We start from the raw sequence: 21,390 nt of genomic DNA on the forward strand, positions 1-21,390 counted from the left end.
GAGATGTTTTGAACATTATAAAATGTTAATTAGAAGTTACTGCTATCTTAAATGGCATAACACAGAAAAGGCTAAAGTATAAATTAATACCAACCAAATGTTTCTTTTCTTTTTGATGTGTTCTTAAAGTTGTCTATCTTGAATGACAAGTTGGACATTTGGAATGTAAAAATTTTACATTACTGATTACTAGCTGTTTTTAAAACGTTTAATAGCATTTCACAAAGAGTTTTAACTGGCTGTCCAGATTCTTCAAATGCATACGTCTTGCCCACAAGGGTTTGGGTGATCTTTTGCTTTCTCAGCACTAAGGTATTTGGCACAATTTCCATATCAGTGGGAGACTGTGATGACTGCCAAGTCCCATTTGAAATTCAGTAATAGGTGTTTTTCTGTGGCCAGATCTGAATTGGCCCTCTTGGATGTGGTCATGGGATAGCAATGTCCTAAAACTAGGGCTTAAATGATACCCAGGGTCATGAGATAGCAATGTCTTAAGTCTAGGTGACCCATCAGAACCAAACCTGCAGGTCCTATGGCCAACCCACCTGTGGTACCCAGGAGCCAAGAAAGAGGAGCAGCCCCCCGCAGCCAGTAGCCATTCTGTCCACACCGGCCACAGCTGGCCCCATTTTAAACTGGTAGAGAGGCCTGTGGGATAGGTTTCACATTTGCTTCGTGAGTGGTCAATATTTTCCACTACAGAAAAGCAAACTGTTTATAAACTAGCTGCCTAAACACATAATTTCCTTTCTTGTTGTTTAATAGCCAGCCCAACCGAACAGTGTCTCTTACCAAATCCTTGTTCTTTGCTTTTTTTTTGAGGTACGCGGGCCTCTCACTGCTGTGGCCTCACCCGTTGTGGAGCACAGTCTCCAGACATGCAGGCTCAGCGGCCATGGCTCACGGGCCCAGCCGCTCCGTGGCATGTGGGATCTTCCCGGACTGGGGCACGAACCCGTGTCCCCTGCATCGGCAGGCGGACTCCCAACCACTGTGCCACCAGGGAAGCCCGAAATCCTTGTTTTTAACTGAGACGTAGTTGTTTGAGCCTCGTCTGCAGCAATACCTCATTTCATTATTATACTTAATTCAAAAAAACAAAAAATAAACTACTTTTTATCAGTAAAGGCATTTAAGTGGCATATAAACTATCAAAATCCTATTCTTCAAATTTCTCATTTTAACCATTAATGAATGCCAACATCCTTCCGTATTAAACTTCTTATAACAACTACAAACAGCTAGCAAAACTGATTGCTTTATTTCCTATTCTTCAGCCCCAAATGCTAGGGAACAGTGACCTGAAATTATAAAATAACCAAGCAGTGGGCCCTGAGAAGTAAAAAGAAGAGGCATTAGCTCTTCCTTAGGCCGTTGATTAACTAGGTAGTCAGCTTTTTAAAATAGATTGTTTCAGTTAGTAAGGTCTGTGGCAAGTATGAGCAGGCCCAAGGGAACACAGGGGGATAAGTGTCAATAACAGTTTTATTCTGGCTCAGTTATTTGGAAATGAAATCAGGAAGCTCTTTACAAATGGAAACCTAAACTATATCACTGAAAAGTTAAAACTAAATGTCATTTTCTAGGTAATTTCATAATTTTCCACAAAATTATACATACAGGCTGTTTTTTTTAGTAAAATAATTGCATTTTTTCTCTTGAGAACGTGGAATCCCCAAGGAATGATTGTTCCATACTACTGTTAGGAGAGTTACTGTGTTTACCTTCCCTTTTGAATAGTAGTTTTTACTTTGACCTTATTTCATCCAACAAACACTTGTGCACCTGGAGACATATATTTCATTTTTTTTTATGAGGATTTGGGTGCTCTTGTTGTGTATTTCATATGCCTAGGAAGGCTTGAGGACAGCATGTATTAAAGCACTCCTTTCCCGGTGCTCGTGTGCACGTGACTCACCTGGAGCGCTTGTTAAAACAGATTCCCCAGGGATTCTGATTCAGTGGGTACAGCATTGGGCCCGCAAATTTGCGTTTTAACAAATTTCCAGGTGATGCTGTGACTGTTCATCCGGGACCACTGGTCTAAAGGGTATCGGATGTGAGAAGTGACAAATCCCATGAACCATGGTAACATGGTTAAGATTATACTTATCATTAATTCCATACACACATATACATTATACAAATAATCAAATAGTGTCTTTGTTTCTTTTATCTAGTGATGTGGATCCCTTGACATTTTGCTTTCAAGCAGATTTTCAAAAATGTAATGGAAATCCTTTCTTCTTTCCCATTTTAAGTCTCTATTACATACACCCACCTTACTGTATTTCCAGAACTTGAGGATAACAGAAACATGAGGGTATGATTCCTCATGTCCCCTTTGAAAACCTAATTACTTAAATGAATGATATTATTAAAGTATTTTTAGATGTTTTAGTTAAAGTATTTTTGTTAAAGTATTTTTAGACGTTTATATAAAAAACAGTGGAATAAAAGTGAATAAACTTTAAATAATAATGCTTTTCGGCAATGAAAGGAGAAAGTGGTGATTGGTCACTCAGTGAAGATTTACTTTTTGTACTAAAATCTAGATTTTTATATTTCTAAGGCAGTAAGAAAAATAGTAAATTCATCACTACTTTTTAAATATCACATTATTCATTTTCTAAAATAATTTTCTTTCTTCCTGAAGCTAAGTACCATAGTCTCAGCATGTAGGTCTGAAAAATATATAACTACCTTCTCAAGTACCATTAGTATCTCTATCATGGCTTTTATTGTTTGCAGATATTTCTTAGGTTAAATTCTGTTCCTCACGCACATTTTTCTAAAAGAAGTTTCTTATTCTTGTTCTAAAAAAAAAGGTTATTTGCCTTCTCACCATATAGTGCCAACTTTTTAAGGTAAATTATTTTTGACTTGTGTCCCTATGTGCCACTGCTAATAAAAAGTACTGAATTTTCTAAGTTCCAAGTGACACAGTTTTCAACTTAAATATTTAAACAACTAACGTTACCTAAAACTTTGCAGTTCTCAAACCACTTTTACAATATTGTCTCTTTGACCCTCGTGAAAACCCAAATTTTGAATTATAACTCTACACATTGAGACATATTTAGTTTTTCACATCAAGTTCATCGATTTGTACATTATACATTTATTGAATGCAAACTAGATGGCAGGTCTTATGTTATTAAATGCTGGGAATGAGATGCTGAACAAAATAGTCCTTGACTTCCTAGATTCCAGAGTGTAGAAGAAAATCAAGAAACATAATCACCTTGTCAGTGGCTAAAATAAGGCTCGTACAGATAGATGCTGATGAAGAGTGAAAGGATGATAGAGGAGGGGCCCCTAACTCAGAGCTGAAGCTGACTTGGAGAAAGAAAAAGGAAGGCTCTCAAGGGACACAAGTATTTCACCAGAGATGATGAAGAAGTTGGCCACATCGAGGGGAGAGAAGTGTACTGTAATGTGAGGGGGTTCTGTGCAATTGTAGAATGTCTTCCTTTCTTGCTGTACTTTTACTGATCCTCCGTATTCCTACTGTGCATTTTGGGAGATCCCAACACTTTGTCATCTTCATCTCCCAGTTTTAATGAACTCCTCTCCCTACTTTTCCTTAGTGGGAAAAAAAAGTTCTTTCTCTTCTTCATTTGTCAAGGAGTTCCTTCCTTTTAAGATGAGACGTTTCCCTACACAAAAGTTGACTTTCTTTTTGGTGTTCGTGCTTTGCCGCAAAGTCGCCCTGTGTAGGTGCTTATGTCCCTTCTTTATTGTTTTATTCCCCTGGGACTAGAAATTTGGTCTTGCAGCAGGTGTTTATTACTAAATTAGCTTCTTCTAAGAACTCAGCTCTGCACAGTTTGTCTGATTTTCAGTGGATGAGACATCCTATAAGTTTTACCTGTCATGTACTGTCCTTTTCACAAGCACAGTCACTGACAAGTATTCTAGTAGTTGCATGGCCTCTTTCGGCCTCTGTGGGGCAATAAAACTCTCAACCTTCAGAGAGTGAGCTCTCAGCCTTCAGAAGGAAAACCTGAGACAAAGAGTATCGCTAAACTACACTCTCCGTTGCCTTTCCAACCTGTACATTGTGTCATAACATGATTCATTAAGGGGAGGAGAAAAAAGAGAATTTCTCTTTACATGTTTAATTCTATGTTTTGTTTTATAACATTAACAATAGCAGTTATATAGTACATGCATATAATTTATAAAACAAAAAATACACATATGTTGTGTGTACACACTCAAAATTGTCTTACTGATAGGGGAGCATGATCAAAAGAGTTTGGAAATTATTGGTCTAAATCACAGGCATTTTAAACATGTCATAAAAACAAATTATATAAAAGGGACTTTAAAAATCCATGTTTGAGCTAATTAGCATTCCTGAAAGGTTTCTGCAAAGCCATCTTACCCAGTAACAGGTCACTTCCTTGAGCTGTAAAGCATCTGCTCCTCATTGGTATGAAAACTGGACTTTGATGGCAAGAGGTAGGAGAATTCTTTCATCATTGTGAGTGGGGAGTGTGGAGCTGGAAGCACAAGAAACTAAAAGACTAGAAGCTAAGAGTAATTCCTTAGGGCTCCTGGTTATAATTTTTATATCTAGTCCTTATATATGAATAAATCTAGACTTCCTTCTTCCTTTGCAAAATGTAGTGTATTTAATGACCAAAATAAAACAAACTTTATATTTTCTAAAACGAGTCATGTGCATTTTTAGTCAATTTGACCTCTTCAATTGAATCCAAGAGCCAATTATTAATTTTAAAAAAAACAAAGTTTTTGTTATGAAAAGATCACTGAGGTTTTGAGTGAAACCAGTATCAAATCATTTCTCTTGTTTTCATAAGTTAAAGGTATATTTTAACTGCAAAAACATCATTAGAATGATTTATCAGCATTTGCAATGGATTGGGCAGGCGTTGAGGATAATAATAAATCCTTTTTATCTGTTTTCCATCCCATTTCCCACACCAAAATCCCCAAAGATAACCCATTAGAACATTGGCAAAGTCTGTAGGCTATTTTTTTCATATTCCCCTTTCTATTCTTAACATTAAATATTCTAAATTAATGGTAACTTGAGGGTATCAAGGAATATTTGTGGAATTTAGCACTTTTTGTTTCTCTCCTAACAGTGTACAAGGAAAACATTACTCATGTGATTTAGATATTGTGCTGTGGGGAAGTAAATTTAGGACTTAGCGATAGAGTACTGTAGAACTTTGGATTATGTGTGTATTGGTCCCATGGTACACCCAGGAAGCTCATCATTATATTTAATTATTAACATTGTTATTGCATCCTGTCTGCATTTTTTTCATTTGCTTTCTTTTCCTCCTAAAGTAAATCCCCTTGAAAGACCAGTCATTTGTGGTTGCTGCTTAATCAAGATGTGTTTGCAGTTGGTGGCAGGACACAGAGTGTTCTGAAAGGCTGGAATTGATGATTCATTGGCAAAATTACAAAATAACCTAGTTTCCTGCCAGCAAATTAGCACTGTGAGATTTTCAAGTCCCAGTCCCATCACCATCCCTCCCCTAACTACTACAATACACAGGGCACTGCGCTGTATGGAAATAAGCTTGGTTCTTGTCTTCTGATAAGTTTCAATACGAATTTCTTTTATAAAAGAGCTTTAATATTTGAAGTGATTGCTTTCTATTAAACTATAAGACATGAAGTTGCTTTAAAACATGACATGTATGTAGTAGCTTTGAAACCTTTGATTTGAAATTGCAGCTGATGTGCTGAGTGAAGAAGCGATATTGAAATGGTACAAAGAAGCACATGTTGCCAAAGGCAAAAGTGTTTTTCTTGACCAGATGAAGAAATTTGTTGAGTGGTTACAAAACGCAGAAGAAGGTATGATTCCATTTAACAACTCTGGTGACCATTTAGCAAATCCTTTCTCACTACAATTCAAAATAGCTCCCCCCTCCACAGATTTTTCTTGCCTTCCTAAAACTAAAGTTCTGAGGTGTGTTCCACAGCATTTTGTCCACCTCTTAGCCTTCCTTTCTGAATCAAGGCAATGACAATTTCTGCAAGATAAACAAAACAAAACCAAAACCTCTTAAATTATTCCTAATTTAAGGGACAAAGAGGAAGAAATAATCAGCAGCTGTGAAAGGAAAAAAAATACATTTGGCTTAATCACTTTTATGGGATTATATCGACTTTTATGGCGCCTTTACCAGTTGACTGGTATTTAAAATGGCAATACAAGTTGGAAGAACAATAATGATGAGACTTAATCCAACTGAGCATGAAAAGTTGCCGATCCGGAAAAATATAAATGGTTTTCGTCACCAATAATATTTCTGAGCACGTTGCATTTTTAGAAAGGTAATTTCGTTTAAAAGCAAAAAGGAGCAAAAGTTTGCTGCCTGCCCTCTATATGACTCTCTTACCTAGTAAATGGATGCCTAGGCAAAATGTCTTTTTTAGTGGGGGAGGGAGATAGAGTAGAAATTCTTTCATGACCTTATTTAAAGGTGTCTCAGAAGAAATGACCTGACTTTTCTTTCTTCTCTCCTAGAATCTGAATCTGAAGGTGAAGAAAATTAGACAGCTCAAGAAGCACAATACCTAGGTCACCACACAACACTCTTACGGGGAATGCTGAACCATTTGAGAAGAGAAACTTGGCTTCTGTTTTCACAAAGGAAAAAAAAAATAGGATAGGCTTCCCTTGTGCAGAGGGGGAAATGGTTTTTGTTTTTGTTTTGTTTTTAAATGGAGCCCTGAGGCATCAGCTATTATACTTGGGACTCTACCTCTCACTCACTATATGCTAACTTAAAGCCATTCAACAGGGAGTCCAGTAGGTGTCTGAAATTAAATACTCCACAGACTCCTCTTTTTTAGCTGTATTTTTCAGGTACTGTGTGGTGAATGCCCCACTGGTGTCTATTACAGGGCCACTTTGGTAGTTGTGTATCTGCTCGTGTATGTGATTTGACAAACAGTTTTTTAAAATAAATGGCTTTTTAAAAATCTGGGCTTATATTTTCAGAGCTTTTATTTCTTTACTGTTCTGACTTCTTACACAGATGACATTTCAGTGTTAGGCTTTTTTTTCCCATCCAAAATGCTGAATTGTTCTTGTCTATGAAAACACTTCTGTTCCTTTTATCATCATAACTAATACACTTCACTTATCTTTGTAGTGAAATAGAAATCAACCCCAAAATAGAGGCACATAGCAGTAATACCAAGAAGTGATTTATTTATTTATTTATTTTGCGGTACGCGGGCCTCTCACTGTCGTGGCCTCTCCCGTTGCGGAGCACAGGCTCTGGACGCGCAGGCTTAGCGGCCATGGCTCATGGGCCCAGCCGCTCTGTGACATGTGGGATCTTCCCGGACCTGGGCACGAACCCATGTCCCCTGCATCGGCAGGCGGACTCTCAACCACTGCGCCACCAGGGAAGCCCTAGAAGTGATATTATTAATAATAATTATTATCTACATGTGAGAATGTCATTTTCATTACACAGGAAATAGTAAGGACAGAATAACTGCAGCCAAGAATGACTGGAAGTCACAGGATAAAGAACTTTAAAAGTATTAACTCATCTACCGCAATATGGTACACTGCCCTGGAGATGAAAACCACGTGGTACTAAACAAAGACAATTCTGGAATGCATTGCCTTTATAGCATAGTCCCTTGAGAGAAAAGCAGGAAACCAAAGGGAGGGGTATCTGATTTCTTCCAGTTCGTCAGTTCATGGCAAGCCTCCATCATCTACCTACCCTTCCATCTATCTAAAAATTAGAACTATGAAGTTAAACGGTAGTCACGTTATAGAGTGCATATGTAACGTGTTTATTTGAAGTGAAAAAAATGAATCATTTTCATTGAAAACAAAGTTGGCAAACTAATTTGACAAGTGCTGACTGCCAATTAGGATACGTGACAGGCACACTCTGTAAATTAAGTTCAATCTTCATCTCCGATGTTTTGACGAATATATTTAAAGATAAAATAATGCAAATTACATTCAATTTGTAATAAAAATTTTATATGTCAACTTTTATGTTTTTTTTTTTTTTTTGCGGCACGCGGGCCTCTCACTGTTGTGGCCTCTCCCGTTGCGGAGCACAGGCTCAGGACGCGCAGGCTCAGCGGCCATGGCTCACAGGCCCAGCCGCCCCGCGGCATGTGGGATCCTCCCGGACCGGGGCATGAACCCGTGTCCCCTGCATCGGCAGGCGGACTCCCAACCACCGCGCCACCAGGGAAGCCCAACTTTTATGTATTTTATATTTAATTTTATGTCAGTATGTCCCCCTTCATTTTAGGGGATCATGTGTAAAGCATGCGAAGGGCACTGCAGTAGAGGATATTTGACTTTGCCCCACTATTTCCAAAGGGTCCACACTAAGACCTAGAAAAGCAGAGTTGTCCAAGGTCTTAGAGTTAGTGACCAAGATGGAACTAAAAGTCCCACTTCTGAGTCCCACGCCTTTGCTCTTTTTTTCCTATATTCTGCTGTCAAATTATTTATGAGAATGTAAGTTTCTACAGTTCAAAAATTTTTTCAACTAGCACTTCTATCGAATAAACATCTGGGAAATCAATTTTGTAGCCTATAAACTATAGGAGTTGTAGAATACTAATACTTATCTTTTCTAGCGCATAATATTTTCCCCAAACGAACTTAAGGTAGTGATTTTCAGGTAAGCGAGCATTGGGGGAGAGGGAGGATGCTCATCAGCAAGAATTTAATAACAAATCAACCAACCAAAGCCCTTTCTTTCTCTGAAAGACGTGTCTCTTTTTCTTTTTAAAAATAAAACTTGTCCTAATTATAAAAGTAATTACATTAGTTATCTATTGCTACACAACAGATTATCACCGCATTTAGCAGCTTTAAACAACAGATATTTATCCTATCCGTTTCTGTGGTCCGGATCTAGGAGCTGCTTAGCTGGGTGGTTTCCAGCTCAGCCTCTGCTGAGGTTGCAGTCAAACTATTGGTTGGGAGTGCAGTCCTCTGAAGGCTGTAGCGTCTGCTTCCAAGCTGACAGCGGTTGTATGATCAGACCACTCAAGATGCCTGCTCTCTTGCTCTCTCTACATCCCCTGCTCAATCAGTCCCCGCCTCACATGACTGACCTTCCCTCCTAATCATAGTGTCTAATCAGTAAATGCCTACTTGACCCTGGCCCCAGCTGGTGATTGTTCTGATCTTTAGATCAGAGCTCTACTAAGATAGTTTGAAAGGGGCGTGCCCCTCAGTTGGTTTCCCTGGTAACCAATGAGCCCACCTGATATCAATTCCCTCTATAACTGGTAACCTCCCTCTCCCCGTGGTACCGAAGACTGCTGCCGCGTCTTGCCCTGGTGTGCTGCCTGCCGTCTGCCGCATACCGTGGTGTGTCACTCCAGGCTCTGCTTCAGACACGTAAGATCCCCCATCCATTAAACCATTAATATCCCTGTTGCTGCCTCGGGGCTCTTTCTTTGGTCTTGAGGCTGGGGGAGTACAGCGCTTGCCAGCCTGTGGGGTGTAGCCCAGCAGCAGTGGTTGGTGGACCTCAGTTCCTCACTGACTTTTAGCCAGAGCCTTGAGTTCCTTACCACAGTGTCCTCTCCTTAGGCTGCCTGAGAGTCTTCATGGCCTAACAGCTGGTTTTCCCCAGAATGAGTGGTCTGAGAAAGGGAGCCCTGGGAGGAAGCCATCTTTAATAACCTAATATTTGAAATGACTTCCCATACATCCCGTCTACACATTCTTTGGGTTACACAGACCAACCCTGGTACAATGTGGAAGGCATCTGCCTGAGGTGGACTACCAGGCAGTGGGGAGAATTGAGGGCCGTCTTGGAGGCTGGCTGCCACAGTAGTACGAATCTACATACTAAAATAATTCCTGGTTAGGTTAAAACTGTATGTTAACCATATTGTTTTTCATCTGGATAGATTAAAACTAATGTGAAAACAATGAAAGCACAAAAGACAATTTGGAAATATCTTTATAACTGTGGCATGGGAAAAGCATGACACAAAAGCCAAAAAAATCTGATTATAAAAAGTTAACACTTTTTCTCTGTATTGAAAGATATGCATAAGTCTTGGGCAGGGGTGGGAGAAGGAAAGGGGAAGGAGAGTTTTTCTCTTTTTAATCTATATACTTGGATTTCTTTAGAAAGAGCATGCAATATCTTTATAATTTAAAAACTAATACATGTTTATTTTGGAAAATATAGGAAAGCTTTTGGAAGAAACTAAACATCACATAGTATTCTGCCACAGAAATGAGAACTTCTAATGTTTTTATATTTTTACGAATATGGTTTTGCTTAATTCTTTAAAAAATTAAGTCCATTCTGTACCAGTTCTTTTATTCTGCTCTTTATTAAGTGGTACTTGGTACTACATCAATAACTGTCCTTCAAATACATGATTTTAAAATACATATAATTGGTATGGATGGGGCATAATTATGACTCTTTATATTCAATATAAGGTATTATATAAATTTTTGCTTTTAAAAATAGCTATTTAAAAGATTCTTACATAAGTCTTTGTTCATCTTATGGTTATTCAGAAAAAAATAGAAATGGAATTTGGGTCAAGGAATTTAAATAATGTTAACACAACGTGGTCTTATTTTCTGAATTTGCAGTTTATACATTTGAAGGTATTTAACTCCCAGGCAATATCATTTCAATAAGAAATTGAAAAAGTATCTGTTAACCTCTAAAAATATGAAAGTTTTAAGATTCTGGAATTCAGGTCCAATTTGTAAAATTCTAGAAGTGGGGAACTGAAAATATTTCATTGTCAAGCCAAGCAAAGCAGCAGTCTGGAAGCACGTCAGGTCCTGCATGGTTATAGACTCACGTGGTTTGAGCCACAGTGGTGTCCCCGACTCAGTTGGTTCAGCGTGTCTGGCCTCAACTTCTTCCCGCTGACGGCAGCTATTTGTTAACACTCTGTCTTTCTGAAAAATGATAGGCTTCAATGTTCCTCCTGATAGATGCCTTTAAACTGCCACGGCCTTCTACTTGTGGAATAGATGGAAATAAAATATTTCTTCCGTGAAAACTTTAGAGCGACTCTTGGCGTCCTTAAAGTCTCTACACCTTGATTTTGTGTGTTTGATGTACAAGAAAGAAAAACGCATAGTCTATGGATTGAACAGAAATTAAGCACACCTGTGGGAGCAGGGCTCAAATAAAGACCGTAAACATGAGCAGAGTCCCAGAAGATGCCGCCTCCCAGCCTCCACTTCTACCTCCTCGAGGTAAATCATCATCCTGAGCCCTGACAGCATAGGTTCATTTGGCCTGTGTCTGAGGTGGCTGCATACAGTATTGTTTCGTTTGTGCCGCCTTTTATTCGACTTTACCTTGTTTTGTTGTCTTTTTTTGTGTTTAATTCTTTTCTGGTATGTGATTAAGCACACCCGGTCAATCAAGAACATAAGAAACATGAGGACACTATTTTTTTAAAATTTATTTTCCTTATTTATTTTTGGCTGCGTTGGGTCTTCGTTGCTGCGCACGGGCTTTCTTTAGTTGCGGTGAGCGGGGGTTTCTCATTGCGGTGACTTCTCTTGTTGCAGAGCACCGGCTCTAGAGCGCAGGCTCAGTTCTTGTGGTACACGGGCTTAGTTTCTCCACGGCATGTGGGATCTTCGCGGACCAGGGCTCAAACTCATGTCCTCTGCACTGGCAGGTGGATTCTTAATCACTGCGCCACTAGGGAAGCCCCGAAGACACTCTTTTTTAATGAACCAGAATGCTGCACTATTTCCTTTTGGCACAGGGAATAATTCCTAGGTGCATATCTGCTTATCAGAGATAGTTTTGGAGTGCATATATTTCCTCATAGCAGTCATTACGAAAAAGAAAATTATCCCTGCCTTCTCTGAAGGAGTAGTCCCATTTGATACGGGCAAGATAGATTCTTCAATCAAATTAGAAATTCTTGTGGCTTCAGTTGGGTGTCCTTGCTCCCACACTTTGCTTTTGCTGCTGTGTAAGCAGAGGAGTACAGAAACGAACTTGGAATTGGTTGGCTTGAACTTGGAGGCACCATTTTGTCATTAATTATCTGTTTAACAATTAGCAAGTCACTTAACTCTTGGTATTTACTTTGCTTAATTGTAAAATAAGGGGCTGGACAAGATCAGTCCTTAAACTGGGTCTTCATTGTTCAGAACATCCAAAGTTGAAAGCAAAACTGTTTTCATCAGCTTCTCAGATTCTTAGGTCTGGGACCTAAGAAAGGTAAAATAATGAGGCTAGATTGCTGGTTCTTAAATCTCAGCATGCATCAGGACCACCCAAGGGACTTAAAATTGATTGTTGATCACCCCTCCCCACCTCCACTGACTCAGTAGGTCTGGGACAAGGTCTGAGGACAACTTCTCGGTGATAATTGATTCCCCTGGTGCCGGGACAACACTGAGAACCACAGAGCCAGATGGTTACTAAGGTCCACTCCTGTGCTGACTTCTGCAGTCCATTAGGTCTTCAGTAAAGGAGGTGGGTTGTATTTTGGTCATCACTGTATCTCTGATTGCCATTCAGCATAGCTTCCAGAAAGTTGGTGTTCAGGAAATGTTTGAATGAATAAATGAACAAATGTGTATTAAGAATTCCTTTTTAAAGAGTTCATCAGAAATTCATCCTAATGTGTTCCTATACCTTCTTTAAAAATTTCAGCATTGGGAACACAGCCTGACTGCTACTTGGTGAGAATTTGGATTAATGTGCTGTATTAATCATCATTATTGATTGTATCATTCTCTGAAACAGAGCCAATAAAAGGTGGAGCTATAATTTATAAAATGATCTGACCCTATCATTTATTTGTTTCCAAAAGAAGCAAAAATATTTTCTCATGAGGATTGTTTAGCCAGGCTCTGCAACAGTACATTTGTGGGTGTTGACCACACAATGTTGACCGACTGTGAACCCCTCAGCCTACCCTCTCCATCGCAGAACAGGCCTAAGAAAGGGAAACTCTCACTGGGCTAGATCACTAGTTTTCAAACTTTACTGTGCATCAGAATCACAGTAAAGGGCTTGTTAATAATTTATCATTTAAGAGGGCTTGTTAATTACAGATTGTTGACAACAGCGCCAGAGTTTCTGATGCAGTACACCTGGGTTAAGACCTGAAGACTTGCATCTCTAACAAGTTCCCAGGTCATTCTTCTCCTGCTGAATCAATGACCACAGATTGAGAACCACTGGACTAGCTGGTTTCTAAACCCTTGGGAATAGGCATGTTGAAGAAACCCAGCCTCACAGAATGGGAACTTGATTTAGACTAACTCAAAAGCTATTGAATTTCTATAATTTCTTCCCTAGCTCTCTCAAGCTCCCGTCTCCTCTGTATCCTTAAGTATTCTGAAGAGGTATGAGAGAGAGTTTGAAACATTTCAACTCAGACAGTCTTGACTTCTTGCAATAGAAAAAATCCTTTTGAGTAAATGCTGGAACCTTTCTTAACATTCTCTTTCCCTTTGAACAGGAAAACCCAATGGTTTTCTAAGTGTAGACCCCAGACCAGTGGCATCAGCATCACTTGGGAAGCAGCTAGAAATGGAAATTGTCAGGATCCACTCCAGACCTGCTAAATTCAAAACTCTAGGGGTAGACCCAGAAATCTATTTTAACAAGTGTTCCTGGTGATTCTGACCCATGGTTAGGTTTAAGAACCACTGGCCTAAATTAAACTTCAGGTGTCAGATTATCTTGAAACACATCCCTAAAAGACATAAGGGTAGGAGGAAAATTAGAACAAAGGCAGGACCAAGCTTTGGCACAAAATAAGGGGTTACTGAGACGATAGATTTCACTACTTTTGAAGGCTGGATCAGAGACTGAACAATATGTCTGGGATCAAGCTGACCTGGAATGCTTCAGGGAGGCGTTTTTGTGGGTTTTTTTCCCTTCTTCTTTGCTAATTTAAGAGAATAAAGGATGTCAGTGCCCTGTAACTACGTAACTCAGACCAAGCTATGGAAGTGGCTGTTAGCTAATATGAACTCATTCCCAAGTGCATGGGAACACCTGAAAAGTTATAGTTCTTCTAAAAACTTTTTCTCTCAATTTCTTATCTTCTTACTGAGCAATGAAATGAAAATGTATTGGGTTTTTTTTTTTCTTCTTCACAGTAGCTTATCATGGATAAGTACAGCAGCAGTTTTAGTAGGAATAAGCAGCACATTTTCTAAATACAGTAGAATCTGGAAGATGAGTATTCTCAAATAGACTTCTGGATAATAGAGAGGAACATAGGCATATCAGAGTAGGAAAAGATGAATTTTATATGTACATGCATATGGGTCTAGATAGGAGGATTACATTTAGGCTAACTGGCTTGTAAACAAAAGATTTTAAAATTCGCATGCCATATTAATACCAAGGAGAAAATAACAAATGAAATTTCTGATCATTTATCTTTCTTTTGGCCGAAACTTTAAAGGTTTTCCATGGATTTTAGAAAAGGTGTTTACTTTGCCAGTACAGCCTCTAGTCTTCTGTTCACATCAAAACACATCATAGTTCATGTCTGTTGATTCTGTTCACAACAATTCACATCATAGTGAATACTAAATGGCTTCTGAAATATTATAAACTGTGACAATGGCCCATGAACTATTTACAAGTGCATTTTACAATTTCCAGATATTTGAGTTTTTCTAACATATTGTTGCTGCTTTCTGGTTTAATTTCACTGTGGTCAGAGAACTTGCACAGTATGATTTCACAGCTTTTACATTTATTGAGGCTGTTTTACAGTCACACATTTGGTCTGTTGATGAATGTACCACATGCTCTTGAAAATGTGTAATCTGCAGGTGTTGGATGGAATGTTCTGTAAACATCAGTGAGGTCATTGTGGTTGATGGTGTTCAGAGATTCTGTCTTTAATGATTTCTTTGCCCAGTAGTTGCATCAATTGCTGAGAAAGGGGTATTAAAATCAACTCTGGTTATAAACTGTCCATTTCTCTCTTTAATTTGACCTGTTTTGCCTCATGTGTCTGGGAAGCTCTGTTATCAGATGCATACATATTTATGATTATTATGTCTTTCTCATGAATTGGCCAATTTTTCATTAGAAAATGTCCCTTTTTACCTCTAGTAATAACCTTTGTCTTGAAGTCTGCTTTATCTGATGGTACAGCCACTCCACCCCTTTTAAGGCATACTATTTGTTGGCATATCTTTTTTCATTCATGTCCTTTTCAATCTGTGTCTTTATATTTAAAATATGACTCTTGTTCACAACATAACTGAGTCTTGCTTTTTAAAAAATCCATCTTGATAATCTCTGCCTTTTAAATGGTGTGTTTGGTTCATTACTGACATAGTTGGATTTAAGTCTACAATTTTAGAATTTTTTTTCCTATTTGTCCCCTCTGTTTTTAGTCCTATTTCCATCTTTTCCTGCCTATTTTTAGAATTAATTAAATAGTTTTTAGAATTCCATTTTAATTTACCTATTGCCTTCTAGCTGTATCTCTTTCTATTTTTAGTGATGGCGCTAGGGGTTAAAATGGACAATCTTAAATTTTCAGTTTAGAGGTACTATTGTTATACTTTGCATAAAATATAAATACCTCATAACTGTATAGGTCTTCCTACTATCTCCTCCATTCTTTGTGTAATTGTTATCATATATATGACATCTATAAATATTGTACACTGTAGAATACAATATTATCACTTTTTGTTTTCAACAGTTCTGAGTATTTTTTTGATGAAAGAAAAACTTGTTTTATGCCTACCCATTGATTTGCCATTTCTGGCGCTCCTCTTCTCTCGTGAATATCTGAGTGTTCACCTGGTGCCATTTCTCTTCATTATAAAACAAAACCCCAAATCCTGTTTTTACAGTTTGTAGAGGTATAGATCTGCCCACATTCTTCATCATGAAAGAATATTTTCACTGGATGTAGTGTTCCGGGCTTGCAATTTTTTTGTTGTTGGTTTTGGTTTTTTTTTTTGCGGTATGCGGGCCTCTCCCGCTAAGGAGCACGGGCTCCGGACGCGCAGGCTCAGCGTCCATGGCTCATGGGCCCAGCCGCTCTGCGGCATGTGAGATCTTCCCGGACCGGGGCACGAACCCGTGTCCCCTGCATCGGCAGGCGGACTCTCAACCACTGCGCCAGCAGGGAAGCCCTGGGCTTGCAGTTTTTAACTCTCAGTGCTGAAAGATCTTGTTCCACTGTGTGACTCCATTTTTTCCAACGAGTGGGGAAGGTGGTTGGGGAGGGGTGAGGAATTCAAGTCATTGTCCGGGAACTTCCCCGAAGCTAAAAGGTACACATAGACATAGATATTATTAGATAGCATGCATATCATACTTCTGAAAAAAGGGGAGTGGGATACACTCACCAGGTGCTCTTCTCTCCCTCCAAGTGTCAACTCCTCCCATTGCTTGTGTCCCCACCAGTATCTGCCTGATTTTTTGTCGCTCTCCAGTGCCTTCAAGTAATTATTTTTCCTAATGTGTTTAGAGTTTATATCTGTTATCTATAGGGAGTTCAGTCTTACAGAAATTAGCCGTTACCAGAAGCAGGACCTTGAACAGTGAATTCTTTAGGGATGTTATTGACCAGCCCATTACTCCAGCTTGCAGCTGTAGTCACACAATACCCACACCTGTCCTTGTTCATTTACATACTTATTAGATGTAAGCTTTTTTCGACTCAGCTACATTCTCTTTTAAACACCCTGGGAAAAGTCTGTAGCCTCCACATTTGGAGAGCTAATTTAAGGGACGATTTATCATGTTGCTGTTAATGGCTTAAAGTGGGGTTCAGTTTGCCCCCAAAGTCAAGAGAGATCTAGGAGATATCAAAGGAGAGCGTGTTTCTGCTATGAACTTGGCATCTGACTATACCACACTCAAACAAAAATTCGCATCCTACTCTGCTAGATCCTAGTCAGAGGTATGTATGAAAGTTGGTTAACTCATGTTCAACTTGATTGCTCACAGCTCCGAAGAGAAAGCTCTGGTTCCAGAAATCCTCCTTCATCTTAGATTACCATTTCTGTCAGGTATTAGTTACTTTGGCAGAAGTAAGAAAAATCTAATGTTTTGTAAAAATCATTGTAGGTTCCGTAGGAAACAAAAATCTCTATTAAAACTTAATCTGGGGGACTTCCCGGGTGGTCCAGTGGTGAAGACTCTGTGCTGCCAACGCAGGGGGTGCGGGTTCGATCCCTGGTCAGGGGAGTAAGATCCCACAGGCTGCGCTGTGTGGCCAAAAAATAAAAATAAAAAAGCAACTTAATCAGGAAGGCAGGTATGCTCGCCACCATAAATAATAATAATAATCAGGGACTGGAAATTGATGGTGTCATGGGAAGAGAGAATTCCTTTTGGTCATAATTTATATCACAAAATTAATATCAGTGAATGAGTATCAATATCACACCTGGGGTGGGGTGCAGTTATCAGGTCTCTGATAGTTTTGTTTCATTAAAGCCACCTTTAAAACCTAGTATAACTTCTTATGTTCTAGTTGACAGAAAAAAACAAAAAAATACAAATACTGGCATATTTCCTGGTAATTGTAGTATCACCTCTACTGGCAACTTGTTGAAAGCACTTAAAAATAATGATGATAAACCACTGTAGAAATAGATGGTGGGTTTCATTACATCCCAGAACTTCTTCAGTGAACTATGATATCAAGATATAAGGATAGCAAAATTTGTACTGGTTAAAGTTCTACCAGGGAAATAGAACCAGTAGGATATACATATATATCTATAGATATAGACACAAAAACACAGATATATACATACATGGGGACATATACACTATTTTGCATAGGAGCTACATGGAATAACAAAATTATATTAATCCCATTTTAAAGTGCTGAAAATATGACTTCAGTTTGTCTTCAGGTTAAAATAAAATCTCCAACAATGTCAACGAAAATCTCTAAAATGGATATTATAACCTTTTTCATTCTTAAACATATTCTACAAAACTGTGCTATGTTTGAAGTCTGCAGTAAATGGTTTTGGAGACATTTAGTCTCCAAGTGCATCAGATTGGGATTCAAAAGACCATGGTCTCAATTGTTGTTTAATTAAAAAGAGAGACCATGATCTCTCTGTTCTTCATTCTTATCTTCTCTTGATGGGTTTCTTCTTGCCAAATCAGAGGGTTAGACATGATGACCTCTAAGAACACAGATCTTTCTAAGTGTCCGTGATTCCATAATTCCATACATAGGAACTGAGACTTGGAGCTGCTCTAAAACTGCCTTCTGATCTCTTTGAACCATATCGATATGCTCTCAGGATACCCTAAAAGAATGGTTGTAATAGGAAAATTTAATATTTGCCAATGTCACAATTCACAATTTTTTTTACATGCTCCATCAAATTCATAAAAGCCACTGATAAATTCCTCTACCACACTGTGGTTAAAAATAATCATTTAAGTCAAATGTTAATTCCTGAAGTTGTTTTAGTTAGATGAAGTCCAAAGGCTTATTTATTTTTTTCCCCTTGTGTATATAAACAAGTTATTTTCCGTATACAATGACCAACAAAGTTTCAAGCAAATAAACTCCCAGGAGGTTTTTATGATTTGTGTATTGTTTTGAATGTGGGGAAAATATTCTTGTTCTTAAAATCATGCTGAAAATAAAGAATGATTCTAATGGTAAAAGATTTGCTAGTTACTAAATGAATACAGTAGATGTCTCTAAAGATTGGACTGCAAAATATGTTAGAAATGTGTACACTCAGGAAAATTACACAGAACTCATGAAAGAACGTACTGCTTCTTGGAAAAATAAAATAAAATAAAGAAGCCAGCTGGCAAGGGCTTGCCAAATAGTGGTATCAAGGTAGCTCAGGCAGGTAGTTAACAGCAAGACAGCCCCACTCCCATGGGAAATGTGTGTGCCATTGTCAATATCAGAGTCCCCTACTAGCATCTCACTTTTGCCCTGGGGGCCATTTTTCTTTCCTTCGGACATAATTTCATAATGCAAAAATGAAGAGGAAAGGGAACTTGGGGTATAGAGAATGGAAGGGATGGGAAAAGGAAGAATTGAGGCTGATTTAATGAAATGCTTCTTCCAGTCACCCACTTACTATTTGTCTATCTCTGTTAGGAGGTGGCCTCAGAACAGGATACTGTTTCAAAAAAAGTAACAGCCCATTTTCCAAGAAATATGGAGTAGTTTAGATAACTCACTGTACCTTTCAGTTGTTAAAAACTCAGGTAATAAACTTGATTTGTCCAGCACAATAGCCAACTAAAGAATATGGCCTCTTAGTGTCCGTTTGGGAAGGCAGCTATGCTCTCTAGCATACCACTGACGCTGCATATACTGGTGTCTGTTTTGGATGAATTGGGTTTTCTTTTCTTCACTTTATAAACACTGATAAAGAATTTTAAAAGTAATACACATCGTGCTAAAGATCCAATTTTTGAAACTGGATTGGAATGTTTAGAGGGGTTGCTGGCCCTCAGAATTGCAGAACCCAGAGTGAATTAAATGTGACTTCATGCCTTAACTTAAAAAAAAAATTGATCTCTTACAGGCCACCTTTCACAGGATTTTAGCAGAAAATGCTGTAAGACATGGACACACATACACACGGAGCAGCTCTGAGGTTATTATCTTGGAAGGTAAATGAGGGATAAGATGAAGAAGCAATCACAGAATCCAGCCCAGGAGAATGAAGGGAGACAGAATAATATTCTTAATTCTACATGGAAGCAGAAGGAAGCCACAGGCAATCTGGGCTCTGAACCAAGTAGGAAAGAGGATAATCAGAGAAAGCCTTAAAGATTAATATTTAATTAAAGAGCATAAGAGTATTGCAGTTAGGAAACATTTTTCATATCAATTTGGTCTCATAGTTCCAGACTTATCTCAGAGCAATACAGGTTCAAGATGAGTTTACTCCAGTGAAATTTATAGCAACTCAAATTAGCTTAAGCAGTGTTGAAGAAGAGCTAAAACTTACTGCTAGAGTCACTGATTGGGCTTAAGTATTAATGTTTCCTTGAATCTTTCTCTAGGTGTCTATCTTATTCAAAATTAATTTTTTAGTATTTCTGTTATAGTGAATAGCCTTCTAATCTATATCTTAGGTAGTAATACATAAGGAGAAACGGAGCTGTTTATTATAAGGCAGCTAAAGCAACACCATTCACCTAGGGTTTCAATCACCTTTAGGCCAGTAACCAGAGGCACAGGCTCGAGCAGTGCTGACCTCAAAAACACACCTAAAAGCAGCACTAGAGGCAACAGGTGCAGATCCCACAAAGGAGATGAGTGAAAGCTGCTTATAGACCATTGTTGGATTAATTTCCTCTTGGCAGACAAATGACCACATGTATAGTAGCTTAAAACCACTGTCTGGTGGTCAGAGTCTAGAATGGGTCAGCAGACCTGTGTTCTTGTGTAGGCTCTAGGGAAGAATCCAGATCCTTGCTTTTTTCAGCTTCTAGACACTGTCTGCCTTCCTGGGCCTGTGGCTCCTTCCTCCATACTCAAAGCCAGCAGCATAGCCTGTTCTGTGTATGCCTACTCTCCCTCTTATAGGACTCTTGTGATTACATTACACCTGGATAATTGAGGAAAATCTCCCCATATCAGAATCCCTAATTCGATTACATCTGCAAAGCTCCTTTGCCATGTAAGTAACATATTCACAGGTTCTGGAGACAAGGATGTGGACATCTTGCAGGGGTATGTGTGTGGGGTAATTATTCAACCTACTACAGTTGTCAAAATGTCAATCAGAATATAAGGAAGCTTCTTATAATATATAAGGAAGGTGACAATGCTCATTCGCGATGAACTAAGAGAAAAAAGAAATTATTAGCCCAGGATACTTTAATTCAGCCTTGATTAAGTCAAAGGGGAAAAAAAGTCCCTATTTGAAGATCCTTAAGTGAAACAGAAGAAAAAATAGAAAGATGCTGAAGGAAGTGATGCATGAATTTACATCACTAAATTAGTCATTACTATATGTTTACAGAGAAAGGAAGACAGATAGAGGACAATATATAGCCTTTATTTACCATAAAAAGTAAGTTACGTCTACGTTTAGTCTGTTCCTTATCATCCTAAAGTGAATATCTTTGTACTAAAAGGGGAAGGAAATTTCCCCTAATATTTCAATTTTCTAACTTTTTATATTTGTTTTATTAGAGATTCCCTAAGCATTGTTGACCTTAGAATCGTTTTGTTTCATGGAAAATGGTGTTTGTGAAAATATTTGCTTTGGAGAACAGCTTGTTCACTTAAAGTTGCAGACAATGTTTGTTTTTAGGAGGATGAATTTATTCACCAGCCTCCTGATAACTGCTATGACTTCACTGATCTTGCAAAAGCAACTCAGCCAAAAAAAAAAAAAAAAAAAAAAGCAATGACAAGAAAACT

At 38.5% G+C, this 21,390-nt stretch overlaps 1 protein-coding gene across 4 annotated transcripts in view; it reads left to right on the top strand.

Annotated features, from left to right (window-relative positions):
* Positions 1-6,983, top strand: part of BZW2 (basic leucine zipper and W2 domains 2) — a 58,614-nt gene extending 51,631 nt beyond the window's left edge. For all 4 annotated transcript variants that reach the window (XM_082661680.1, XM_082661683.1, XM_082661681.1 and 1 more), the window contains 2 exons: positions 5,725-5,847; positions 6,524-6,983. In XM_082661680.1, coding sequence (XP_082517806.1) covers positions 5,725-5,847; positions 6,524-6,552 — 152 coding nt within the window. In that variant the 3' untranslated portion in view covers positions 6,553-6,983. The remainder of the gene's footprint in view (positions 1-5,724; positions 5,848-6,523) is intronic.
* Positions 6,984-21,390: the final 14,407 nt, after the last annotated feature.

This window comes from Grampus griseus, assembly GCF_964374135.1.
Source record: "Grampus griseus genome assembly, chromosome: 9".
Lineage (NCBI taxonomy): Eukaryota > Metazoa > Chordata > Mammalia > Artiodactyla > Delphinidae > Grampus > Grampus griseus.